Source organism: Haplochromis burtoni, unplaced genomic scaffold (assembly GCF_018398535.1).
Source record: "Haplochromis burtoni strain Fernald_Lab_line unplaced genomic scaffold, NCSU_Asbu1 Contig_68, whole genome shotgun sequence".
NCBI classification, from domain to species: domain Eukaryota; kingdom Metazoa; phylum Chordata; class Actinopteri; order Cichliformes; family Cichlidae; genus Haplochromis; species Haplochromis burtoni.
The window spans coordinates 2,161,044-2,180,151 of NW_024582429.1; the positions used below are offsets into that span (position 1 = coordinate 2,161,044).

At 43.9% G+C, this 19,108-nt stretch overlaps 3 protein-coding genes across 5 annotated transcripts; 1 reads left to right on the forward strand and 2 right to left on the reverse strand.

The window, feature by feature from the left end:
• Positions 1 to 14: 14 nt before the first annotated feature.
• Positions 15 to 8,932, reverse strand: cunh16orf89 (chromosome unknown C16orf89 homolog). The gene is made up of 8 exons (XM_005924134.2): positions 8,644 to 8,932; positions 6,664 to 6,816; positions 5,942 to 6,092; positions 5,536 to 5,653; positions 4,776 to 4,935; positions 4,090 to 4,194; positions 2,735 to 2,824; positions 15 to 1,569 (listed from the first exon to the last, which is right to left on the reverse strand). Exons 1-8 carry the CDS (start codon positions 8,822 to 8,824, stop codon positions 1,466 to 1,468), a joined length of 1,062 nt encoding a protein of 353 aa, XP_005924196.1. The 5' UTR covers positions 8,825 to 8,932; the 3' UTR covers positions 15 to 1,465.
• Positions 8,933 to 9,140: 208 nt separating this feature from the next.
• alg1 (ALG1 chitobiosyldiphosphodolichol beta-mannosyltransferase) lies at positions 9,141 to 15,853 on the forward strand. Of its 3 annotated transcripts, XM_005924135.3 has the most exons (13): positions 10,233 to 10,644; positions 12,050 to 12,127; positions 12,213 to 12,316; positions 12,542 to 12,690; positions 12,844 to 12,933; positions 13,423 to 13,536; positions 13,720 to 13,826; positions 14,473 to 14,511; positions 14,595 to 14,654; positions 14,742 to 14,852; positions 14,959 to 15,073; positions 15,281 to 15,356; positions 15,713 to 15,853. In XM_005924135.3, the coding sequence occupies exons 1-13, from the start codon at positions 10,281 to 10,283 to the stop codon at positions 15,845 to 15,847; spliced, it is 1,542 nt and encodes a 513-aa protein (XP_005924197.3). In that variant the 5' UTR covers positions 10,233 to 10,280; the 3' UTR covers positions 15,848 to 15,853. The 3 variants fall into 3 exon arrangements, with proteins under 3 accessions (XP_042077439.1, XP_042077438.1, XP_005924197.3); XM_042221505.1 differs by lacking the exon at positions 10,233 to 10,644 and adding an exon at positions 9,141 to 9,316 and having other exon boundaries at positions 14,595 to 14,852; XM_042221504.1 differs by having other exon boundaries at positions 10,224 to 10,644; positions 14,595 to 14,852.
• Positions 15,854 to 16,209: 356 nt separating this feature from the next.
• eef2kmt (eukaryotic elongation factor 2 lysine methyltransferase) lies at positions 16,210 to 18,904 on the reverse strand. The gene is made up of 8 exons (XM_005924137.3): positions 18,743 to 18,904; positions 18,243 to 18,305; positions 18,088 to 18,168; positions 17,859 to 17,960; positions 17,552 to 17,685; positions 17,230 to 17,474; positions 16,945 to 17,094; positions 16,210 to 16,397 (listed from the first exon to the last, which is right to left on the reverse strand). The coding sequence occupies exons 1-8, from the start codon at positions 18,884 to 18,886 to the stop codon at positions 16,297 to 16,299; spliced, it is 1,020 nt and encodes a 339-aa protein (XP_005924199.1). The 5' UTR covers positions 18,887 to 18,904; the 3' UTR covers positions 16,210 to 16,296.
• Positions 18,905 to 19,108: the final 204 nt, after the last annotated feature.

Genomic DNA, 19,108 nt, shown 5'->3' on the forward strand with positions numbered 1-19,108 from the left:
TTTGTAGAACAGACTTTAGTTTTATTGGTTATGTTTATTTCACTAACATAAACATACATGATGATAGTAATGTAAGTTTTTCTCCATGCATTCGGTTCATGCAGATCCTCTGCAGCCGCTGCTCCCGACTCTGTTTGTCGATTAAATGCGTGTGAAAAACAATACGATTTGAAGTAAATAAAGATATTTTTAGAACTTAACTCAAGGTTTTCACCAGGAAAACAACCTGGGTGGATTCTGATGTTTTTTTCAAAGTAAATGTAAATATGTGTTTTAAATAGAGATGCTCCAATCAGCGTCTTCAGCTTCATATAAACTTTAAAAATAAATCCTGCAGAATCGGACCTCAAAGATCGTCGAGTCTCTGACCACATCACGCTGTGTCCTCTGTGTTTTTCTCACTGTGGTGTTCACACAAAGGTGACCCCACCCCCCTCCAAGTCCAGCTGATCTCTTGTTCACTCATTGCAACTACAAATTTCTCCTAAAGAGGCTACATCAAAGAAAAAACACTGTTTTGTGGACACAGTGTCGCTGATGCACAGGGGTTAGAGTGGGATTGGGCTGGTGGGGGGTGGGTATATTTCCTGGGTCTTTACCGTACAATATAAAGCGCCTCGAGGTGACTCTTGTTGTGATTTGGCCCTATAAATTTATATATATATAAAACTGAATTGAATTAATTTATACTTTTGTATAAAAACTCTTAGCTGTGCATTTTCACTTCTCAAAGCTGAAAACATCGGGACCAGCTCTGCCCTCGTCACCATTACAGCTCAGTGTGGGACTTCAGCACTGTAACTTTCATACAGCACTTTCTGTGGACTCCTGTAGTGATGGCTAAATGCTAAAGTATTAAGATTCCAGTCTTATTGTGAGCATGAACTCTGACACGAATGGAAGGATTGAAGGCTCTGAGTGTGCATGCAGCCGTGTGTCACCGTCTGATTGGTTGAGGTGGGAGCAGCTGGAAACAAAGCCGAGCTGCAATAAAAATGAACTCTTAATATTAAAAGCTGCCGATCAAATGTAATCACTCATTAACTGGAGGTGGGCTTTCAGGATCGCCGTGGCCCACTTTAACCCCTGGAGCCAGAAAAAATCTCGTGATGACCTCGAAAAGTCGAATTAATCCAAGTCTCATCCTCCAAAACGCTCATTTACATTTTACCACGGTCCTACTTATTGAGCACGCCATCCTTTTTTACGGTTGGAGCATCACTACTTTCAAACATCTGGTTTAGGTTTGACAATAATAATGGTAAAAAAAATCAGCTTTCTTGTTATAGTAACAAAACATGACTGAAAATAAAGCTTTAGCTTCCCAGCTTTGCATTAGGCGTTTTCATCATGTTAACACTACGTTCTTAAAGCGACATGTGGTGTGGAGAGTCTGCCTCGTTTCGCCGATGACGAAAGTCTCTACCTGATGATCTACAGTGTTTTTTTCTCGTGAGAACGCCCCTCAGGAGAGCGGCCTCTTTGTAATGTCCTGCTCTGTCAGGTAGTAGTTCAGGTATCCTCCCAGAGCACCGACCGCCACCGCCGTCATGTGACTGGAACAGCCGTCTGGCAGATGAAAGAAAACAGAGTTTATCAGACAATAACAAAACCCCCAAATCAGATGAAGTACTTAAGGTGGTAAAGACTGTTCATGCCAGCTTCACACATAACAAGAAATTATCAGCATATGAGCTCCAGCAGCTCTGCATCCAACTGCATTTTTAATGTGACCTCCGCTGGCTTCACAACACCAGCGTTCTTCAGATTTCCTCCAAACCTACAAAACGTAACAACAAGCTTCTTTAGCCACAGTGGCTGAAGATCAGCTGATGTGATTGTTACGATCTTGTCATTTGATGCAGCTCTGAGTTTATTGTGTTTTTGTGATTCCTGAGATGTTATGATTGAGTTTTCTATCATTCAGTATTGAGTTCAGTCCTTTCCATGTCACTGAGTTACTGGTTCTGGTCTGTTAGGTCCCTTTTGTGCTCTTGTCGTCGTGTCTCCTGTGAGAATCTGTCTTGTCGTCTATGTTTGTGTTTCGGTGTCTCGCTCCCTCACCCTCTGTGTATGTCTTAGTCGGGTCGTTGTTTTGCGTCTCCCTTCTGTGTCCACACGTTCCCCTCCTTGTGTTTCCACAGCCACTCATGTCTGTCCATGTGTGTTCTCCCCAGCCTGTCTTGTCTCTCTCTCCCTCCATGTCTCGCCTCTGTAACTGTTTGTGTCTCATCCAGTTGTCTCTCCAGTCTGTCTTGGTCCCGTGTGCTTTCCTTCCTCCCGGCTCCTGTATCATGCTGCGTGTTTTAGTCTGTGTCTTAGTGTGTTTCCTGTTTTATTTTGACAGTCTGCCATCCTGTGTTCAGTGTGTTTGCTTCCTCCCTGTCTCGTCACGCCTAATTCGTCCCAGCTGTGTTCCCCGTGTGTTTCTGCTTTTCCTAATCACCCTCGTGTGTGTGTGTGGGTGTGTGCGCATATATGTTGTGTCAGGTTCCTCTTGTCCCTTGTCCAGTTATCCACGTCCAGGTTCTTAGTTTCATTTTTGTGATTTATGTTTTAGTCTACCTAGTTTAGTTCTATCTCCATTCGCCATTTGCTTCTGTTTTTGTGCAGCCTATGAATAAAGCAGCTCGTTTTTTGTTAAGCCTGCATTTGGGACCGCCTCATCATCACTTCCCACATTCTGCAGCTGCAGACCGTGACAGATCCTCAGCTGAGAAAAATGTAAACGGACCTGGAAGTATCTTCTCCCTCCTCTTCACTCTCCTGTGAGGCTGCAGCTGTTCCAGCAGCTCGTCTCCAATGATCTGTGAGATGATGCTCTCTGAGGAGAACAACAGAGAATGAACTGCCCAGAAATAAGTAATTTAATACAGATAAATACAGATAATTGATTCTTGTGTAATCCACATCAGTAATTAGGAGATTTTTTTTGTTTAAAACGAATTTCTTTCAAAATACATCAAATGGGTTAATACATCAGTACAGTGCATATAAAAAGTCTGTTCCATGGCTGATTTTATTATTTATTGTATTCAAATAGATATTTAAATCTATTTATTATATATCTTACTACAGGATCCAAAACATGAACATTGCAGGAATGCAATAATAATTGTGACGAAAAGCTCCCAAAAACCTCACATTTTCTGAACAGCCCAAAGATTTTCCATCCCTCTAGTTAAATTTGTAACTCGGGTGATTTAGTGTCGACGACATTTGTTGTTGAAATTATGTTCTTCAAGGAAGTTTCAGGCTCGTAACCTGTTTCCATTATACATCCTGCCTTTGGCCAACATAAAGAATTCCCAAAGTTTAAAATGCTACAACTTAACTGAAGAATTTCGTGTTGTAAACTACTCTGCATGGCTTTCAGTTTTTTATTAGCATGTATGTGCAGATATAGAACTTTGGCAGCGATTTGAGATGGAAGGACTCTTAATCACTACTCTCATTATCATTGTTTCTACTCAAAAGTTAAAAATTGAAGTAAAAAGTGATTTAATGGTTCAGGGCAGCTGATGTTAAATATGGTGTTCCTCAAGGAAGTATTCTAGGTCCTCTTCAGTTTGTATTATCCACACACAGACACCTCTTGGGCAGCATTATTATTCACCAGCATCCCTGACGACTACTTCAAACATTTATTCTTATTAAAAGTTTTCACAATAAATGAGCAGAAAATTCTGTTTGCAGTCTTTGTTTGCTGGTCTGTCCAAAGAAATCAAGAAATAAATCATGAAAAGTTTAGAAACTGTAGGTAAATTACAACAATATTTCTGAAGTGTCTTCTATAACAAATTACTGCACTTCCTTAAAAGTTTTCTCAAGAAATCTGCAGGTAATTCAGATCTCGTGCAGATTTTTCACTGACATAACGTCAGACAGAGACCTGATCGCCACGTTACTTGTACGAATGCTCTTTGTGTTTTATTTGCCAAACACATAAAAAACCTGCATATTCTTGCATCAGTGGCCATCTTTGTTTCATTAAGACCTCTAAAATACACTGTTGCTATATTTCTGAGGTTTGACATATTTGGTATTTTTGACTAAGAACATATATTTCAGCAGGTTTGTGATACTCACTGTCTCTCCCAAAGCAGCCCACCTCCTCGTCCTGCAGCCTCAGAATGTGCTGCAGCCAGTCGGCTTTGTGGAAGTCGGAGAATCCAGACAATCCACAAATCAGGACTGCCAACATAGAGAGGAAACTCAGAAACTAATTTATTTACAGTTCAGACATTTTTACAGTTGACTGCTCATCCAAATTCCCCCTGTACACTTTTCAATTTAATATAAAACAAAAATTAAATTAAAAGTCTTAAAAAGTCCTAAAACAAGAAAAAACTTTCTTTGTTACATGAATTCTCTGAAGGCGAGCCTCAATGTCTCCTGAAAAGTCAGGACTCAACATTAAAATCCCCAAATTGTACAACCAACACTCTGAATTTTGTTGAAATTCAGATTTTGTTGTGATCTCTTTTATTCCATAATTTTCTTTTATATTGAAATGGTGATGCAGTCATCAAAAAGACGTAAACGTTTATCTCATTCAAAAGGACACATCAGTATTTGACAATATGGTTTTCCCATTCCAGTCAATCATTTTTATGAGTTTATCCTTACGTTTATCATAATTAGTGGTTTATATTTATAAATTAATTCATTTTTAAGCTTTTTTGCATGAAAATATTAAAATATGAGTAAGAACATTTTTTTTCATTTTGCATCAAACCGCAATAACACCGGATCAGGAAGATGTCGACACTCACTGTTTTCGATGAAGATGTCGACCATCTGTTCGCTCAGACCGTCTTTGATGTCCTGGTTGGTCTTCATCATGTTGGAGCAGAAGATCCTCTGGTAGTTCTGTTCAGTCATGTTTGCTCTGGATGCTCGTGTGTCACCTTTCAGCAGATTAGTGCAGCCTTTCTGAAATGGAAATACCAACGAGTCAAACTGTGAAGCTCATAAATTCCCCTCGTACTGAAATCATGGTCCTCGCTACTTTAATCAAATATTTCTAACAGTAGTTTTGCCACCTACGGTGTTCCCCAAGGCTCTGTCTTTGGCTCTGTACTGGTCTCACTTTAAGACAGCTTTTTATTGATTGGCTGCACATTATAAACAGAATGTCTTGGAGAGCGGGTGGGTGGGGCTTCTGTGCTCACAGCTTTTAGAGCAGCCTACAGCCTGAGCTTTTGGCTCAGTATTTTACTGGGAAAAACATACAAATGTAAAGACTCTTAATAAAATTTTTAATGAAAATGTAATGAGTCTTACCAGGAAGTAAAAGATTTAAAATTCAGCTTGGGCAGAGATAGGCAGCATTAATCTGGTATTTTGAGTTAAACCGGAGGTTCTGGGCCGATATGCAAACTCCACACAGGAGGCTCATATCTGGTTTGGAGCCTCTTTCTGTGAGGCTTCCTAAAATAAGGTTGTTTCTTTCTCCAAAATGCTTGTTAGTGTTACACACATCTGTGGGTCTTTGAGTGGTTTTACGTGTTGTTTCCATCTTTGTTTGCTCACCATTTTTCCGATCATGAAGTAGAGAAGCTGGTGGGACAGAGAGTAGTGTGGACACCCAAAACGAGTCATGGTGTCCCGGCAGGGCTTGGTGACGATGCACGGCGTCCCGTTCATCTTCCTGTCCGAACACACACACACGACTCGGGCAGGTGAGTGTCCTCACCTCAGCTAACAGGTATTGTTACCTTCATACATAATTACACAGTAGTGAAAAACAATCCAAACTACTGACAGTTACAATGAGATAAAGAACTTTCTTTTTAGTGTAAATCAGCATTTTTAAAGTTAAAAAACAGGCTGCGGCCGGTGAATAATTTGCACAGTCCAACAATCCAAATGTAGGGGAACCAGCACAGTAAAGAGCCTCTGAAGCCAGACTCTTTGGGGTGTTGGTGTGGGTTCCTACCAGGTTCCCAGCAGCAGGGTCAGACATTTGTCACTGAGCTGCTCGTCGTAACACTCAGTGGTCATGGTGGAGGGATAAACCAGGCTGGGATCTGTGGTGTACCATTCCTGAGGAATCAGCCAGAAACTCCACGACAACAGGGGCTCGAACTCTTGAGAGGAGGATGCAAGAAACGCACAAGTGTTAAAGTCTGCTAGGATCTCAACAAACCTCACCTGCACGTCTGTGCAACACCTGCCTGCTCATTTCTCTCAAGTCAGATATTTAAATTATACAATTAAACCTTAATCAATACGTCGTGATGATTAAAAACATAATTAAATACAAATTTAACTCAAAAACAACCCCTATAAGTTCAAACAGTCTTTAAATAAGCTCCTCCTTTTTCAGGAAACACCTACAGAAGACGTCACAGCAGTGAAACTGAAATTTGTCTCTCAGCTTTCTGACTGTTGTCTGTTCTCCATGTTGTGTTCACTGACCTGTAGCGTTTCAGTGTCACTGTGAAGAACAGATTTGTAACATCACTGACACTTTTACCTTCATAAATATAAGGTGTGATAATAAAAAATACATATCTGAGACTGCCCTGAGCCTTTTCATGTGTTAATATCTGAAGATATTTCTTCCACATAAAAACCATAACAGCTCCAAGAATTAACCACTAAATGGATCAGCACTGTACCTGCAGACTTTTGGGACACGGAGTCTGAAAGTCTCACCTCTGTAGTATTTTGGGTCGTCCTGTTCCAGTGCAGCGTTCGCCTTCTCCACACTTTGGTCGAGACGTCTGACCAGAGCGACGGCGGTGGTTCTCTGAGCCCAGCTGACCGGGTCGGTGTGAGGCCACGTCCGGACCGCCTCCTTCAGCTCAGCTGAGACACAAAAACAGGAAGAAAGAGTTCATTCGTAAAATAAAAGGATGTAAGTAAACTTGCTTTATGGTTTTATTTCCTCTGCCTGTGTCCTCCTGTGGATGGACCCTCTTTCGGTTTACTTCCTGTTTTATTTTGAAAGGTAGGCCCTTAGTTGGTTTTCTGATCTGTTACTTTCTTCCTTTGTTCTTTTTCATGCCCTCGCTTTTGTCTTTGTGTTTTCCCTCTTTTGGCTTACTTCCTGTTTTATTTCAAAGGTGAGCTCTTCAGTGTTTTTACTTCAGCCTCAGTCACACAGACCTGCAGACCAGCCAGCAGCCGGCTGCCTGATGAAGTCAGCTGCATATGCAAAGAGGTCAGCTGCACAGAAAGCCTCTGTGTGACTGCTTTGGTTGCCAACAGGTTTGCAGGTGTATCTCCTGAGTGGCATCATGTCTGTCTCTCTAAATCTGGAGCGGGCTGAGTTTGTAAATGCCGACTTACATCCACCGAGGTCTTCAAGGTCAGCTTCATGAATGATTGGTAGAAAATTGACAAAAAGCCTTATAACTTAGAAACTGTGATTCTCACAAGGCTGCTGTGTATTGTCAACATACAGAAAATATAAAGGTTCAAATACGGTCTGTGTCTAAAATGAGAAAAGCAGGCAGATGGTGAATACTGAGCTGTTACTTTCTGCTGTTTTCTGTTTCATAAACAGCAGAGCAGCTGCTGCACATCTGCATTTATGAGGAAAGATAATAAAGCATGAAGATGATCTCTGCTGTGCAAACAGAGCTCTGTGTGCAAACACAGCCTCACATCAGAATCAGAATCAGAATCAGAATACTTTATTGATCCCTGGGGGAAATTATTTTTTTTGTTACATTAAAGTCAGTTCGTTTTCCTGGTGAGAAAACAAACCACAGCAGAAACTATTTAGCCAAATGTGGCGGCGCAGCTTCAGTCAGTGTTGTGTCATTTAGTGAGCTGTAATCTGCATCTTTTTAACAATGTTACACATGGAAGACCCTGACTCGTCTGCAGACACTTGCGGACTGTTCGCCGAGCGGTGGTGAGACCTGAAAACAGTGTGACGCAAAACAAAGACTGTTTGTCTTCAAAGTTGCTGAAACCAACAAGATTTAAATGTTTGTCACTGTGGAGCGGAGTCACACGCTTCCTTTTTATTTGTCCTTACAGCATCAAACGTTCACATTAAAAACGTGTAACGTGACCTGTGTGCGACTTTACAGTTTAATGCTGCACAGACTGCTGCCCCTCAGCAGGCACCTAGAAGCTGCTGGCCAATCAGAATATTAAATGCCGTGCAGAAAATACTGGCCATCGTTTTATCCTCTGTGCTCTGAATACACATGATCCCACTTTAGCTCTTTAAGAAGCTACGGCCACAAAATCAACGTTTTTTGGGGAGATACACTTTTTATTCTGGAAATGTTCATCATTTGTTTTTGGACAGAAGGGGTTAAAACAATAGATTTACTTTATTTTTAGATTACTTTGGGGTTTCCATTGTCATAAAATCAAATGTCAGAGCAGTAGCTGTGCTGGCAGCGCTGTACTTTACTGTATTTTACTATAAAATAATACAGATCAGTGAAAAGTCTGAGAGTGAAGCAGAAAATGTGTCACTCTCAGGCACTGCGAGACAAAAACCTCTGAGTCGACACTGAGGTTAAAAGCATTTCACTTTAAAAGCTTTCGCATATTTGTGTAACCTGTTCGATCTGCACCTGCATCTCAAATCAGTGAGTTTCACCAAAACAAGCAAACCATAAACAGCTGTTATTCTCCAGATGTTTTCCTGCAGCTGGTAAACAGTCCTACCCTGCAGTATGACGAACCCCACCACTCCGTCCAGGTTGATGTGCTCATGCTGCCGCTCCAGGAAGGACACTCCGCGGGAGAGGCTGCTCAGGATGTCATCGATCACCTCCGCCCGAGAGCCGCACACTGCGGCAAACAGAGCCAGCGCTGCGGCCAGCCGGAGCACCGAAACCCGCATCATCCGGTCTGAGGTCCGGGACAGCTTCAGTCTAGCAGGGAGACCGAGAGAGGCGGAGGAGGACAGCCTGTCTCCGCTTTAACACGGGGGGAGGAAAGTCAAGGGCTCAGCATGGGGGGAGGAAATATCCATGACGTCAGAGGGGCTCACGAAATGACATTTTATTTTTACTGCGTTTCATTTGAATTAATATTAGAATAAAATAATACACCAAGAAAAGCTCACCTCACCTCCTAAGAGGATTTAAAGTGATGTGCAGTGAAACCATTTACACGTTTATTTAACCGAAACCAAAAAACAAAATTACATTTTAAAAAAGTCAGTTAGTGGCCTGAAAGCTGCAACGCATGGAAGACAAAAGCTGTTCAAAAAGTGGAAAATGTACACAGAATTAATATCATATTTCCTCGCAGTTTCCCACAGTGAGGTGAGGTTTATGTATGCGGGATTTTCCAGTGGGGCGGCGCAGGGAGCCAGAATATTTGACCACAAAAGGTTAGTATAGAAGATCAGTCTGGTTTTAAAAGTATTTACAAGCGGAAGTAACAATAAGTAAATTTCTCAATAATTTGCTTACAATGTAAATGATTTTCTAAATACAACGTACAAAGAAAAATTAGAAATCTGAGGCAGTTTTCTTATTTCAGTAATGTTGAATTTTTTGGTTCTTTTGTTTGTTTTTGTTTATGTGTGCAGGGCATTTCCAGGATAATAAGTCAGACTATTTCATCAGAAAAATACAGTGTGGACAGCACGAGTACAATTTTCAGGCTCATTTACAAATTGATGAATATGTATATGTTATTATTTAGATTTTTTAAACAATTTTGTTTATAGTATATTAATGCATAAATTTTATGAATATATTTTCTGGAAGGCACTGGAAAACATATATTACATATCAATGTCAAGCATTCTTATACGTGTATATGTGTATAATATAATTTCCTCAGGGATTAAGAAAGTATTGCACTTACTGCTCTTGCACTTCTGATTAGATGCAAACTGTATTTCGTTACACTGTATTTATACATGTGTAATGACAGTAAAGTATAATCCTGAATCCTATTTTGATTCTGATGTGTATATATTATATCCTCCTGTTTCTAAATGAAGAATAGAACCGAACAAATCCTAAAGAGAGATTGGTTAATACAAAGTAGATTTTCACATTTGAAAAGCACAAAACTTCAGAACAAATGTTGAATTGTGTAAATATATACACAAAAATCTGCTCAGTCAAACTTTTTATTCTTTGTTCCAAAATGTTTGTGAAAAGATGTTTCTGAGATTTTTCTTTTTTAAAAAACAAAATGTAAATGTGCTACCAAAGCCCTACTTTTTCATTTTTTCTTTGTGGGTTTTTTAATATTATCTTTTGATAACAATAGAAGTTAGCACACGCTTTGACGGCTGAGACTGAAAGTTCCTGGTTTGCACATGAACGCGTCACGATACGATGCGCGGTTCCTTTAAACATCAAGCCCCGCCTATTTGTGATGAGCCGCGTCATCACAAATCTCAAACAAACATGGCGCCGCGCTGCTCCTGCACGGCTCTGCTGGCAGTTTCCCTGACGGTTTTGGCGCTTTTAGCGGGACTTTTGGCGCCACACTCGGCTGTGAGGTGGCCCGCGGTGTCTCTGGCGGTCGCTGCCGCGCTGCTGCCGCTGTGGGGCCGCAGCCTACGGCGGCGGGACGACGGGACCTCCCGGCGGGTCTGCGTGCTGGTGCTGGGGGACATCGGGCGCAGTCCTCGGATGCAGTATCACGCTTTATCCCTGAGTAAACACGGGTACCATGTGACCTTCGTGGGGTTTTCAGGTGAGACTGAAGCTTCCTGTGACACATTCATTCACCTGTTTCCCACCTGCCGCTGAGATCAAACAGTCAGCTTCTTTCACTTCTCGTACCGACATGGTGAGGTAGGTACCGATACCAGCGTATCCTCGTACCAGTATGAGGACAGAGAGACAGTGGGGAGGTGGGTTTAAGGTGGAGGTGAGACTACATCAGGGATCGACCCTGAGCCCACTGGTCAGCAGACAGATGGGGGTAGGCAGGAGTCCCTGTGGCGACACTGTGATTTGTAGTGTGAGTAGTGAGCAGGTGGAGGTATGATCTGGAGAGAAGAATGAAAATTGGTACAATCCAGACAGAATAGACGTGAGTGAGAGAGACACGTTGACAGGTGGACATGTGAGGAGAGAAGCCAGTGCAGGTGGATGAGTTTAAATACCTGGGGTCAATCATCCATACAGTGCACAAGAGGAGGTGAAGAAGAACGTGCAGGCAGGGCGGCGTGGGTGGAGACAAGGATTAGAAATGAGTCCATCAGAGGGACATCTCAGAGTCAGAGAGGCTGAGGTGTGCAGAGGAGGGAGCGTACATATACTGGATATACACAGGAGGAGAAGAGGACGACCTCTGATGATATTTCTGGATGTAGTGAAGGAGGGCTGGAGTGACAGAGGAGGTCCATACCTCCTAATGTTTGGAGGTTTGGGGGAAACAAGCACTGAAGCGTCTACATCCTGTTGGAGCTGTATAGTGAGGTGGTTCACTGTGCGAGTTTATTTGTTCCTGAAACATGTGCTGCAACTTCTACACCTCCATCAATACCGCAGCGCTCTGCCTGTAGGATTTATAAGGAGTGGTATTTTAAAGAAGCAGCGTTTACATGTCGTTACTCGTAAAAGTTCCAAATCAAAAATCTAAAGAAAAGAATATTTGATCCAAGTATAAAACTGGTGCTTTCAGCAGGTTGAGATAAATCAAACTTTAGATAAAGAAAAAGACGTGACTTTAAAGTATATGCAGAAAAAAAAGGATGCAAAGTGACCACAGACAGAAAACACCTCAAAGCAGGTCGCTGTAAGTGATCCCAGATGGAGCCGATCCTCTTTGTAAGGGTGGTGTTTGAAAGAAGTAATATCATGTACTCTATTAAAATGACTAAAACGTAAACTCGGTGCAGCACATCCAGGTTAACTGAGCCGGGTTCATTTCAGCTGTGCGTTATAAACATGACCTGATAGAAAATAAATACCTTTTGTTTCTACAGCACTGAAAACCAAAAGAGTTTCAGACAAACAGTCGGTCGTTCTGAGAAACAAAAAACGAAATGTGAGCTTTGGACTAAAAACAATCAGGAAGTTGTTTCATCGTGCCTGAAAAATTCCCGTGTCGGCTGTGAAAGTGAAGAATTTGTGCTGTGATTGTTTTTCAGAAACCAAACCTCATCAAGACGTGCTGAGCGAGGAGAAAATCACCATAGTGCCCATCGCAGAGCTGAAAGGTGTCCGAGGTACATTTACATCTGCGCTTAAACAACAAACAGGATGTGATTCTTTACGGTTTGTTTTTTAATGAACCCGTTTCCTGTTTCGCAGTCGGACCGAAAGTGGTCTCGTATGTGACGAAGGTGACTGTTCAGTCCCTGCAGCTGCTCCGTGTCCTGCTGACGATGGAGCTGCAGGCGCATGTTCTGATGCAGGTGTGTTACCTGTGACTCTCACAGGGGGAACAGTAACTCACGTACAGACGTAAACATCACTGGTTCATCCATTCTTCTTTTTTATTTGTTTAAATTAAGACAAAAATCCTCATTTTTACTCAAAAACGTTTATTTTGAGAGTTAAATGAACTCGAGAGGAACGATAAAGAACTCTGCTATAAATACTTCACTCTGTTAACATCAACGACTGCCTTTGTTTCCCAGAATCCTCCTGGGCTGCCCAGCATCGCAGTGACCTGGTTCGTGTGTTTGCTGCGTGGCAGCAGATTCATCATCGACTGGCACAACTACGGCTACACCATCATGGCGCTGAGCCACGGCCCGGCACACCCCATAGTCCGACTGGCAAAGTGGTGAGTACCGCTGAGAGGCTGAAGGTGGCGCTCTGCGGGCTTTTAGGTGTCCTGATCCTCAGGACTGTGATAAAAATACTTAATGTTAAATCCTGATGCGAGGTGTTTCTGTCTCTGTCGTCTCTGACGGGCGCTTTCGTTCTCGTCTTTCAGGTACGAGCGCTTCTTTGGCCCTCTGGCGTCTCACAACTTGTGCGTCACCAACGCCATGAAGGACGACTTGCAGAAAAACTGGGGCATCAAGTATGACTTCCTCTTTCTATTATCTGCATGGCTGTTTTTCATTCACTGACGAATGCTCGTGGCAGAAAATCTGAGAGATGTTTGAAATTGAAGATTCTCACAACACACCAATAAAAACATGCAGACGTGTCACTTTAAAGTGAAGTTGATGAAGGAAAGAAAGACTGAAACAAAGGTCAGATGTCTCACTAGCGGCCTCTGGAGGCCGTGATGTGTATGACACCTGAGGAGACACTGAAGGAGCAGAGTTAAAGGAGACGCTGCTCCAGGTCTGCGGACGATGTGTTCACATAACTCGTACCTGCTCGAAGTCTCGGCTCTGCTGTGGACGGTCCCGTGATCCGTCCTCTGTGAGGCTCCTGATGTTCACGTTTGTTTCACTGCAGGGCCGAGTTTTTAATGCAGTTAATAAAAACCAGTAAACTAACCGCAGTGACTCTGTTCTCACTCTGGATCGCAGCGCGACATTTTACTGTTTGACGTTTGCAGGGCGACGACTCTGTACGACCGGCCGGCCTCCATCTTCAGAGAGACTCCGCTGAAGCTGCAGCACGAGCTCTTCGTGAGGCTCGCCGCCGTTTATCCTCAGTTCAGACACGCGGGGTGAGTGATGACGCTGTTGGGGGGCAGTTCCTGTGAAACACTGTTGAACGCCCACAAAACAGGAAGTTTGTGTAATGTGTGCAATCGTAGAGCTGCAGAGTTTTACTGTCTGCTTTTCCTCGGTTGTTCAGTTTATTATAGAACAAAAACACATCAGCTCTGTGTGCTCACCTACTCTCTCAGGTCTGAGGCGGAGAGGACCATCTTCTCAGTTCGTGACCCCGCTGACGGCACCGTGACCCTGAGGGCGGAGCGACCAGCGCTGCTGCTCAGCAGCACCAGCTGGACAGGTCTGAGGAAGAGACGCTTCCCCCCATTTAAGAACGAAGACCACGGCGAGCTCTTGGTGTTTTCTGATTGCAAACCGATTTTTTGTTTTGCGTTTGCTGTTCGAACATTTCCGCTGAAGTCGTTCATCTCAGGAGTTCAAAAAGTCTTGTTTTTAATTTCACAAGCTTTTACTTTCCTTCAGCGGCTCACACACAGGCAGCTTCACTGCAGGGTTTTTAATCACATTTCAATGATCAGGAAGAAACAGAAACAAAACAGAAGTTACTGCTTGGAGGTCGTGACCTCCGCTTCAGCAGCGTCCTCGGCCCGTTCAGGATTTACAGGAAAGGATTTTGGGAGCGACGGTTTCGCTTTAAGTCCTGCTGTGAATCTTGGGTTAGAGAGATCGTGATCTCAGTGCCAAAATAAATAAAGTCTTTTCGTGGAAAAGGGGAATTAAACTCCCGGTGTTCCTCATCATCGACGTAAACACGATGCGGGAATGTCGGGATGTGCGAGGACGCTCACTGACGGTTTCTGGCTGCAGCTTCTATTGTAAACAGAATGTAAAATTTTCCAAATTCAGCCAGTTTCACTTTATTTTGCACCTTGTGTTTCATCTCTGGAAACACTGAATCACTGATTCAGGACATTTTTTCTCTGCAGAGGACGAAGATTTCTCCATCCTGCTGACGGCCCTCGAAGGTGCGACCTGCTGTTCCAGAAACGAACGTTTAAATAATCCATGAAACGTGTTTCCTCACCTGTCGCCTGTTTGTTCCCACCAGAGTACGAAGGTTTCATTAGGGGAGGAGCTTCCTTACCACCTTTACTCTGCGTGATCACAGGTAGTCCAGCTCGCTGCTTACAGATTAGAAGATTTTCCTTTATTCAGAACATGTTTCCACTCTGTGTGTTTTTGTGCGTTTGTGCAGGTAAGGGTCCTCAGAAGGAACACTACATGAAGCTCATAGACTCCCTGCACCTGGAGCACGTGGAGATCTGCACCCCCTGGTTGGAGGCAGAAGATTACCCTCTGCTTTTAGGTATTTTAGTATTTATTTTGGTCTGTTCGACCAGTTTAGTCTCACTCGTGTTTGCGCACAAAGGTTCCTGCAGGTCGTTGGAGGAGTTTCCTTCTCTGTCGTCCAGGCTCAGCAGACCTGGGTGTTTGTCTCCACAAGTCGTCCAGCGGTCTGGATCTGCCCATGAAGGTGGTGGACATGTTCGGCTGCTGCCTCCCCGTCTGTGCCGTCCACTTCAACTGGTGAGCCGACCTCTTAACCCTGCATTCTTTCTAGTGACCAGGAGGGGGCGACTCCACTGGTTGCAAAGTAAAATGCTCATCAGTGACCTCTGTAAATACTTCCCTCTCTGTGTCGATGTCCACCTATTTAAACTGGAGCTGAGGATGTGCTTCCAGTAAGCTCATGAACGTGAATTAAACCTGACTCGGCTGTATTTTTATTCCTAGCTTGGATGAGCTGGTGAAGCACGAGGAGAACGGGCTGATCTTCAAAGACTCTGCAGAGCTCGCCGAGCAGCTGAAGGTGAGAGATGCCTGTAAACCAGTCACATGATCAGGAGAAAGATTCGGGCAGACCCTGATATGGACTCTAATATCTACCAACATTTATTCTTCTCTGAAAATACCGTACAACACGATTTAAGCATAGACTGTATATAAAAGATGGTTTTGTGGGTTCTGAAGCCTGAGTGGGAGTGAAGTGGCCACATCTGTGATGAGAGGATGACACAGGCGGCTGTAGCAGCACCTCAGCTAACTGAAGTCCCTGAACTGGACTGAGCACTCCACCTTCTCTCTTCTATTCTCAAAAAAACAAACAGGGTGATCGACACGCTCTTTTGACTTCTTTCAAATAATGCTGAACGTTTATGATTCCAGACTCTCCTGTCAGACTTTCCCAGTTCAGACGGCAAACTGGGAACCTTCAGGAGGAACCTCCGCTCCAGCAGGGGGCAGCGCTGGGATGACAACTGGGACCAGAACATCCTGCCTCTAATCACTGCTCTGAGATAACCTTGGCTCTATTTAGAGAGCTAGACAGCGCTGCTGTTTTATAACCATTTTTTTTAATTCATGAAAGTCTCGCTTTGTAAGCCCTACTGGGCACGTGCAGTAGACATCACCATGGAAACAAGACTTTTTCCTTTTGTGCCTGGTGAGCACTTCATGGAATAAAGTAGGCCCAGCCTTTGAGTCCAGTATCCAGTGAATGCCTGGATGAGATGAGCACCAGTTACAGCAGAGTGAGAGCGTAAAGGACCAAACTGTTTGTTTGGGGGGTTTTCTGATAAATGTACATTTAAAATTTAAATGGATCAGTGGGTGAAAAGACGAAGTCTTCTGAGATCTTCTTTTTTTTATTCCTGGCGTTTTTCCTTTCTTCACTTTAATGTATAAAGGAAGTTGTCATGAGGATGAGGATGTACATTTGTAAATAAAATCTTTATCATGCTCCCCTCGTGTCATCTGCGCAGTTTGATGAGCTCTATAGCCGACTGTCTGTTATAAGGAAACACGTGGTTGACGGGTGCTGGGATCACTTCATGGCCGACTCCTTCAGCTTCTGCCAAAACAAACAAACAATGACTTCGTTCAAACCAACGTCCTGCACTGAGAAAATCCTGATCTCTATAAAATCATCTTCATAATTCCCCAAGCACGCCTCAAAAACAACTATTATTATTTATTCCCACTGCAACCAGGAAGTATCCAGGATCAAATCTGGCCAGATTTGCAGTCTCGTTTTGTCAACACTGGAGCGTCTGAGTGTTTCCTGTGAGCTGTCTCCAGGTCCTTTTTGCTTCATGAATTTCATGAATTGTGGACACTGCACAGCTGGTTAAAGAACTACTTACTACAGCAAACCACAGTATTTTTCCCCTTGTGTTATATGTTTACTGTTCATTTCAGGCAGAAAACGCGTTTTTGTGGGCGAAGCTGATGAAACTCAGACTCGAGCATGAGGTCGATCACGTGAGGTTAGCATGAGCCAAAGAGGCACAGCAGATCGTCAGGTTTAAGTAAACCAGACTCTGATCAGGTTTAAGTCTGAATTAATCTGAACCATCTTCACCACAGCCGCCTCCTCCTCCTCCTGAGCGCTGTCTTACCAAGCTGCTGTTTAAAGCCGCCGTACGTCTCCAGGTTCCTTATCGTGGAGCAGATGAAGACCTGAGGGAGAACCTCGGCAGACGAACACCTCAGGACGATGGACAGCAGCTTCGCCAGACTTCCTGCGATGTCGGGGTCGTACACCACGTCTGCACCACGACAAACAAACAACAGGAATCTGCTTTAACTCCAAATCTGAGAAAGCAGATTGTCAACAGCTCCACAAAATCCAGAACAGACTGAGGTGTGTGAATGTGTGTCCACGCCATCTCCAAAAATCTGACCTGCGGCGATGATGACATCAGCTCCGATCTCCCTCAGCTCTTCCTCTGAGATTGCCGTCCAGTCCAGCTTCTCCACGCTGACCGCTGGGGTCGTCTGCTCGCTCAGCCCATTCAGCCGGACGTTGTCTCTGAGTTTCTGCAGCACTGTGGAGTGACAGTCGCTGAAGATGAATCGCTTCGGGCTGCACGACCGACAGACGGCGATACCTGTCAACCCCGCACCGCTGCCCAGCTCCAGCACCGTCCTGAAGGAGGAGGAGCAAATCTAAAAGCTGCAGAAGCTCCACCTGGAGGGCGACGACCTGCAGATCCTTCCGCTTACCTGCCTGTAAAGACCTGCTGATTCTCCAGAGCCCACTCTGCCAGGTAAAGAGCCGCCTCCCACGTCACCAGCCCGGTGGTCCCCTCTGAGATCAGAGCAATGTTCTCCATCAAGCTCACAGCGCCACCAGCAGGCTGCAGGACACAAACATCGCTGCACTTCAAATTAAGACTCCTGCAAGCAACAGCTGGCAAAAGTAGGGCCGGGCGATTCAGACCGAAAATCAGATCGTGATATTTTTATGGCACAAAACAAATAATTTGATATAAAGGTAACAGTGACACTGGGGGTTTTCTGTGTGCGGTACCAGCAGGTAGCTCTTGTAGCACTCCATGGTCTCCTCAGCGCCCACCACCTCAGCCAGAGCATCGTACAGCTCATCCAGGGGTTCACAGCCTGAAGCTTCCAGCTGTGGAGGAAGAAACCAGGAAGCACACAGCCGGGTTTGACTCTGTGATCGAGTACTTCAACATCTTTCTGCCCAGAGCAAAAAAAAAAAAGCTCAACTAATAATCTGAGAGTTAACCTCTCCTTACCCGTCTGATGAGCTGGGAGAGAAACAGCCTCCTGTATCTGACTGAAGGTGGAAACTTCCGGCACAGGGGATGAAGGCACGTCTGTAAAAACATGTGACTGTTCATTACACTGACCAAGCTGTTTTATGATTGCAGCACGATGGAGGAACACTCACCTGTTTCAGCACCTGAGAAATGAGCTCTGGTGACCCGCTGCTCTGAAGGTCTTTTTCTACAAACTGTAAGCAGATAAAAAGTTCAACCTCTGTGTAAGTCACGTTTTAAGTTCAATTCAAGTCATTCACATTGCGCCAAATCACAACACTCGCCTCAAGGCGCTTATATCGTAAGGTAGACCCACCATAACCCCAACAATCAGACGACCCCTACGAGCAAGCACTGGGCGACAGTGGAAAGGAAAACATGTCCTTTAAGAGGAAGAAATCTCCGGCAGAAGCAGGCTCAGAGAGCCCGTGGCCAATTTGAAAACATACAAACAAATTAAAAGAAAGAATAAAGATTATCTTTATGAACTGAGACCAAAATTATTCAGGGAGGTCCCTTGACTGATTACAAGCATTGCTTTACTCATGTTTCACAGGCAGAGGCTGATTGAAAAGCTTTGGTGCTAAAATGCGGAGATTTCTGAATGAAGTTCGGCCAGACTCGTACTCACAGTCCAGGGAAACGAAGGGAGCCGAGTCAGAGCGAAAAACGACACCTGGAACTCCCTTAAAACCTCTTTAACTGACCCCTGAACCGAGGACCGCTCTGAAAGCGCCATCTTACACGTGTATTTGTTTACTTCCTGTTTACCCATAATCCTGCGCGACCCTCTCTCGCCAGTGCCTCTGGGTAGTGAAGTTTATCTGTAGGTTTGAGCATCGGCTGCCTTTTTTAAAGCTACAGAGAGCTAGTGCATGTGTTTAATGCATACATACATACAGTCTTCTTTTTATTGTTATATATTTTATTAGTGGACATTTATTATTTAAATGTAATGTTTTGTATTAATTAGAACTTAACTTCATTTTGAACCAGA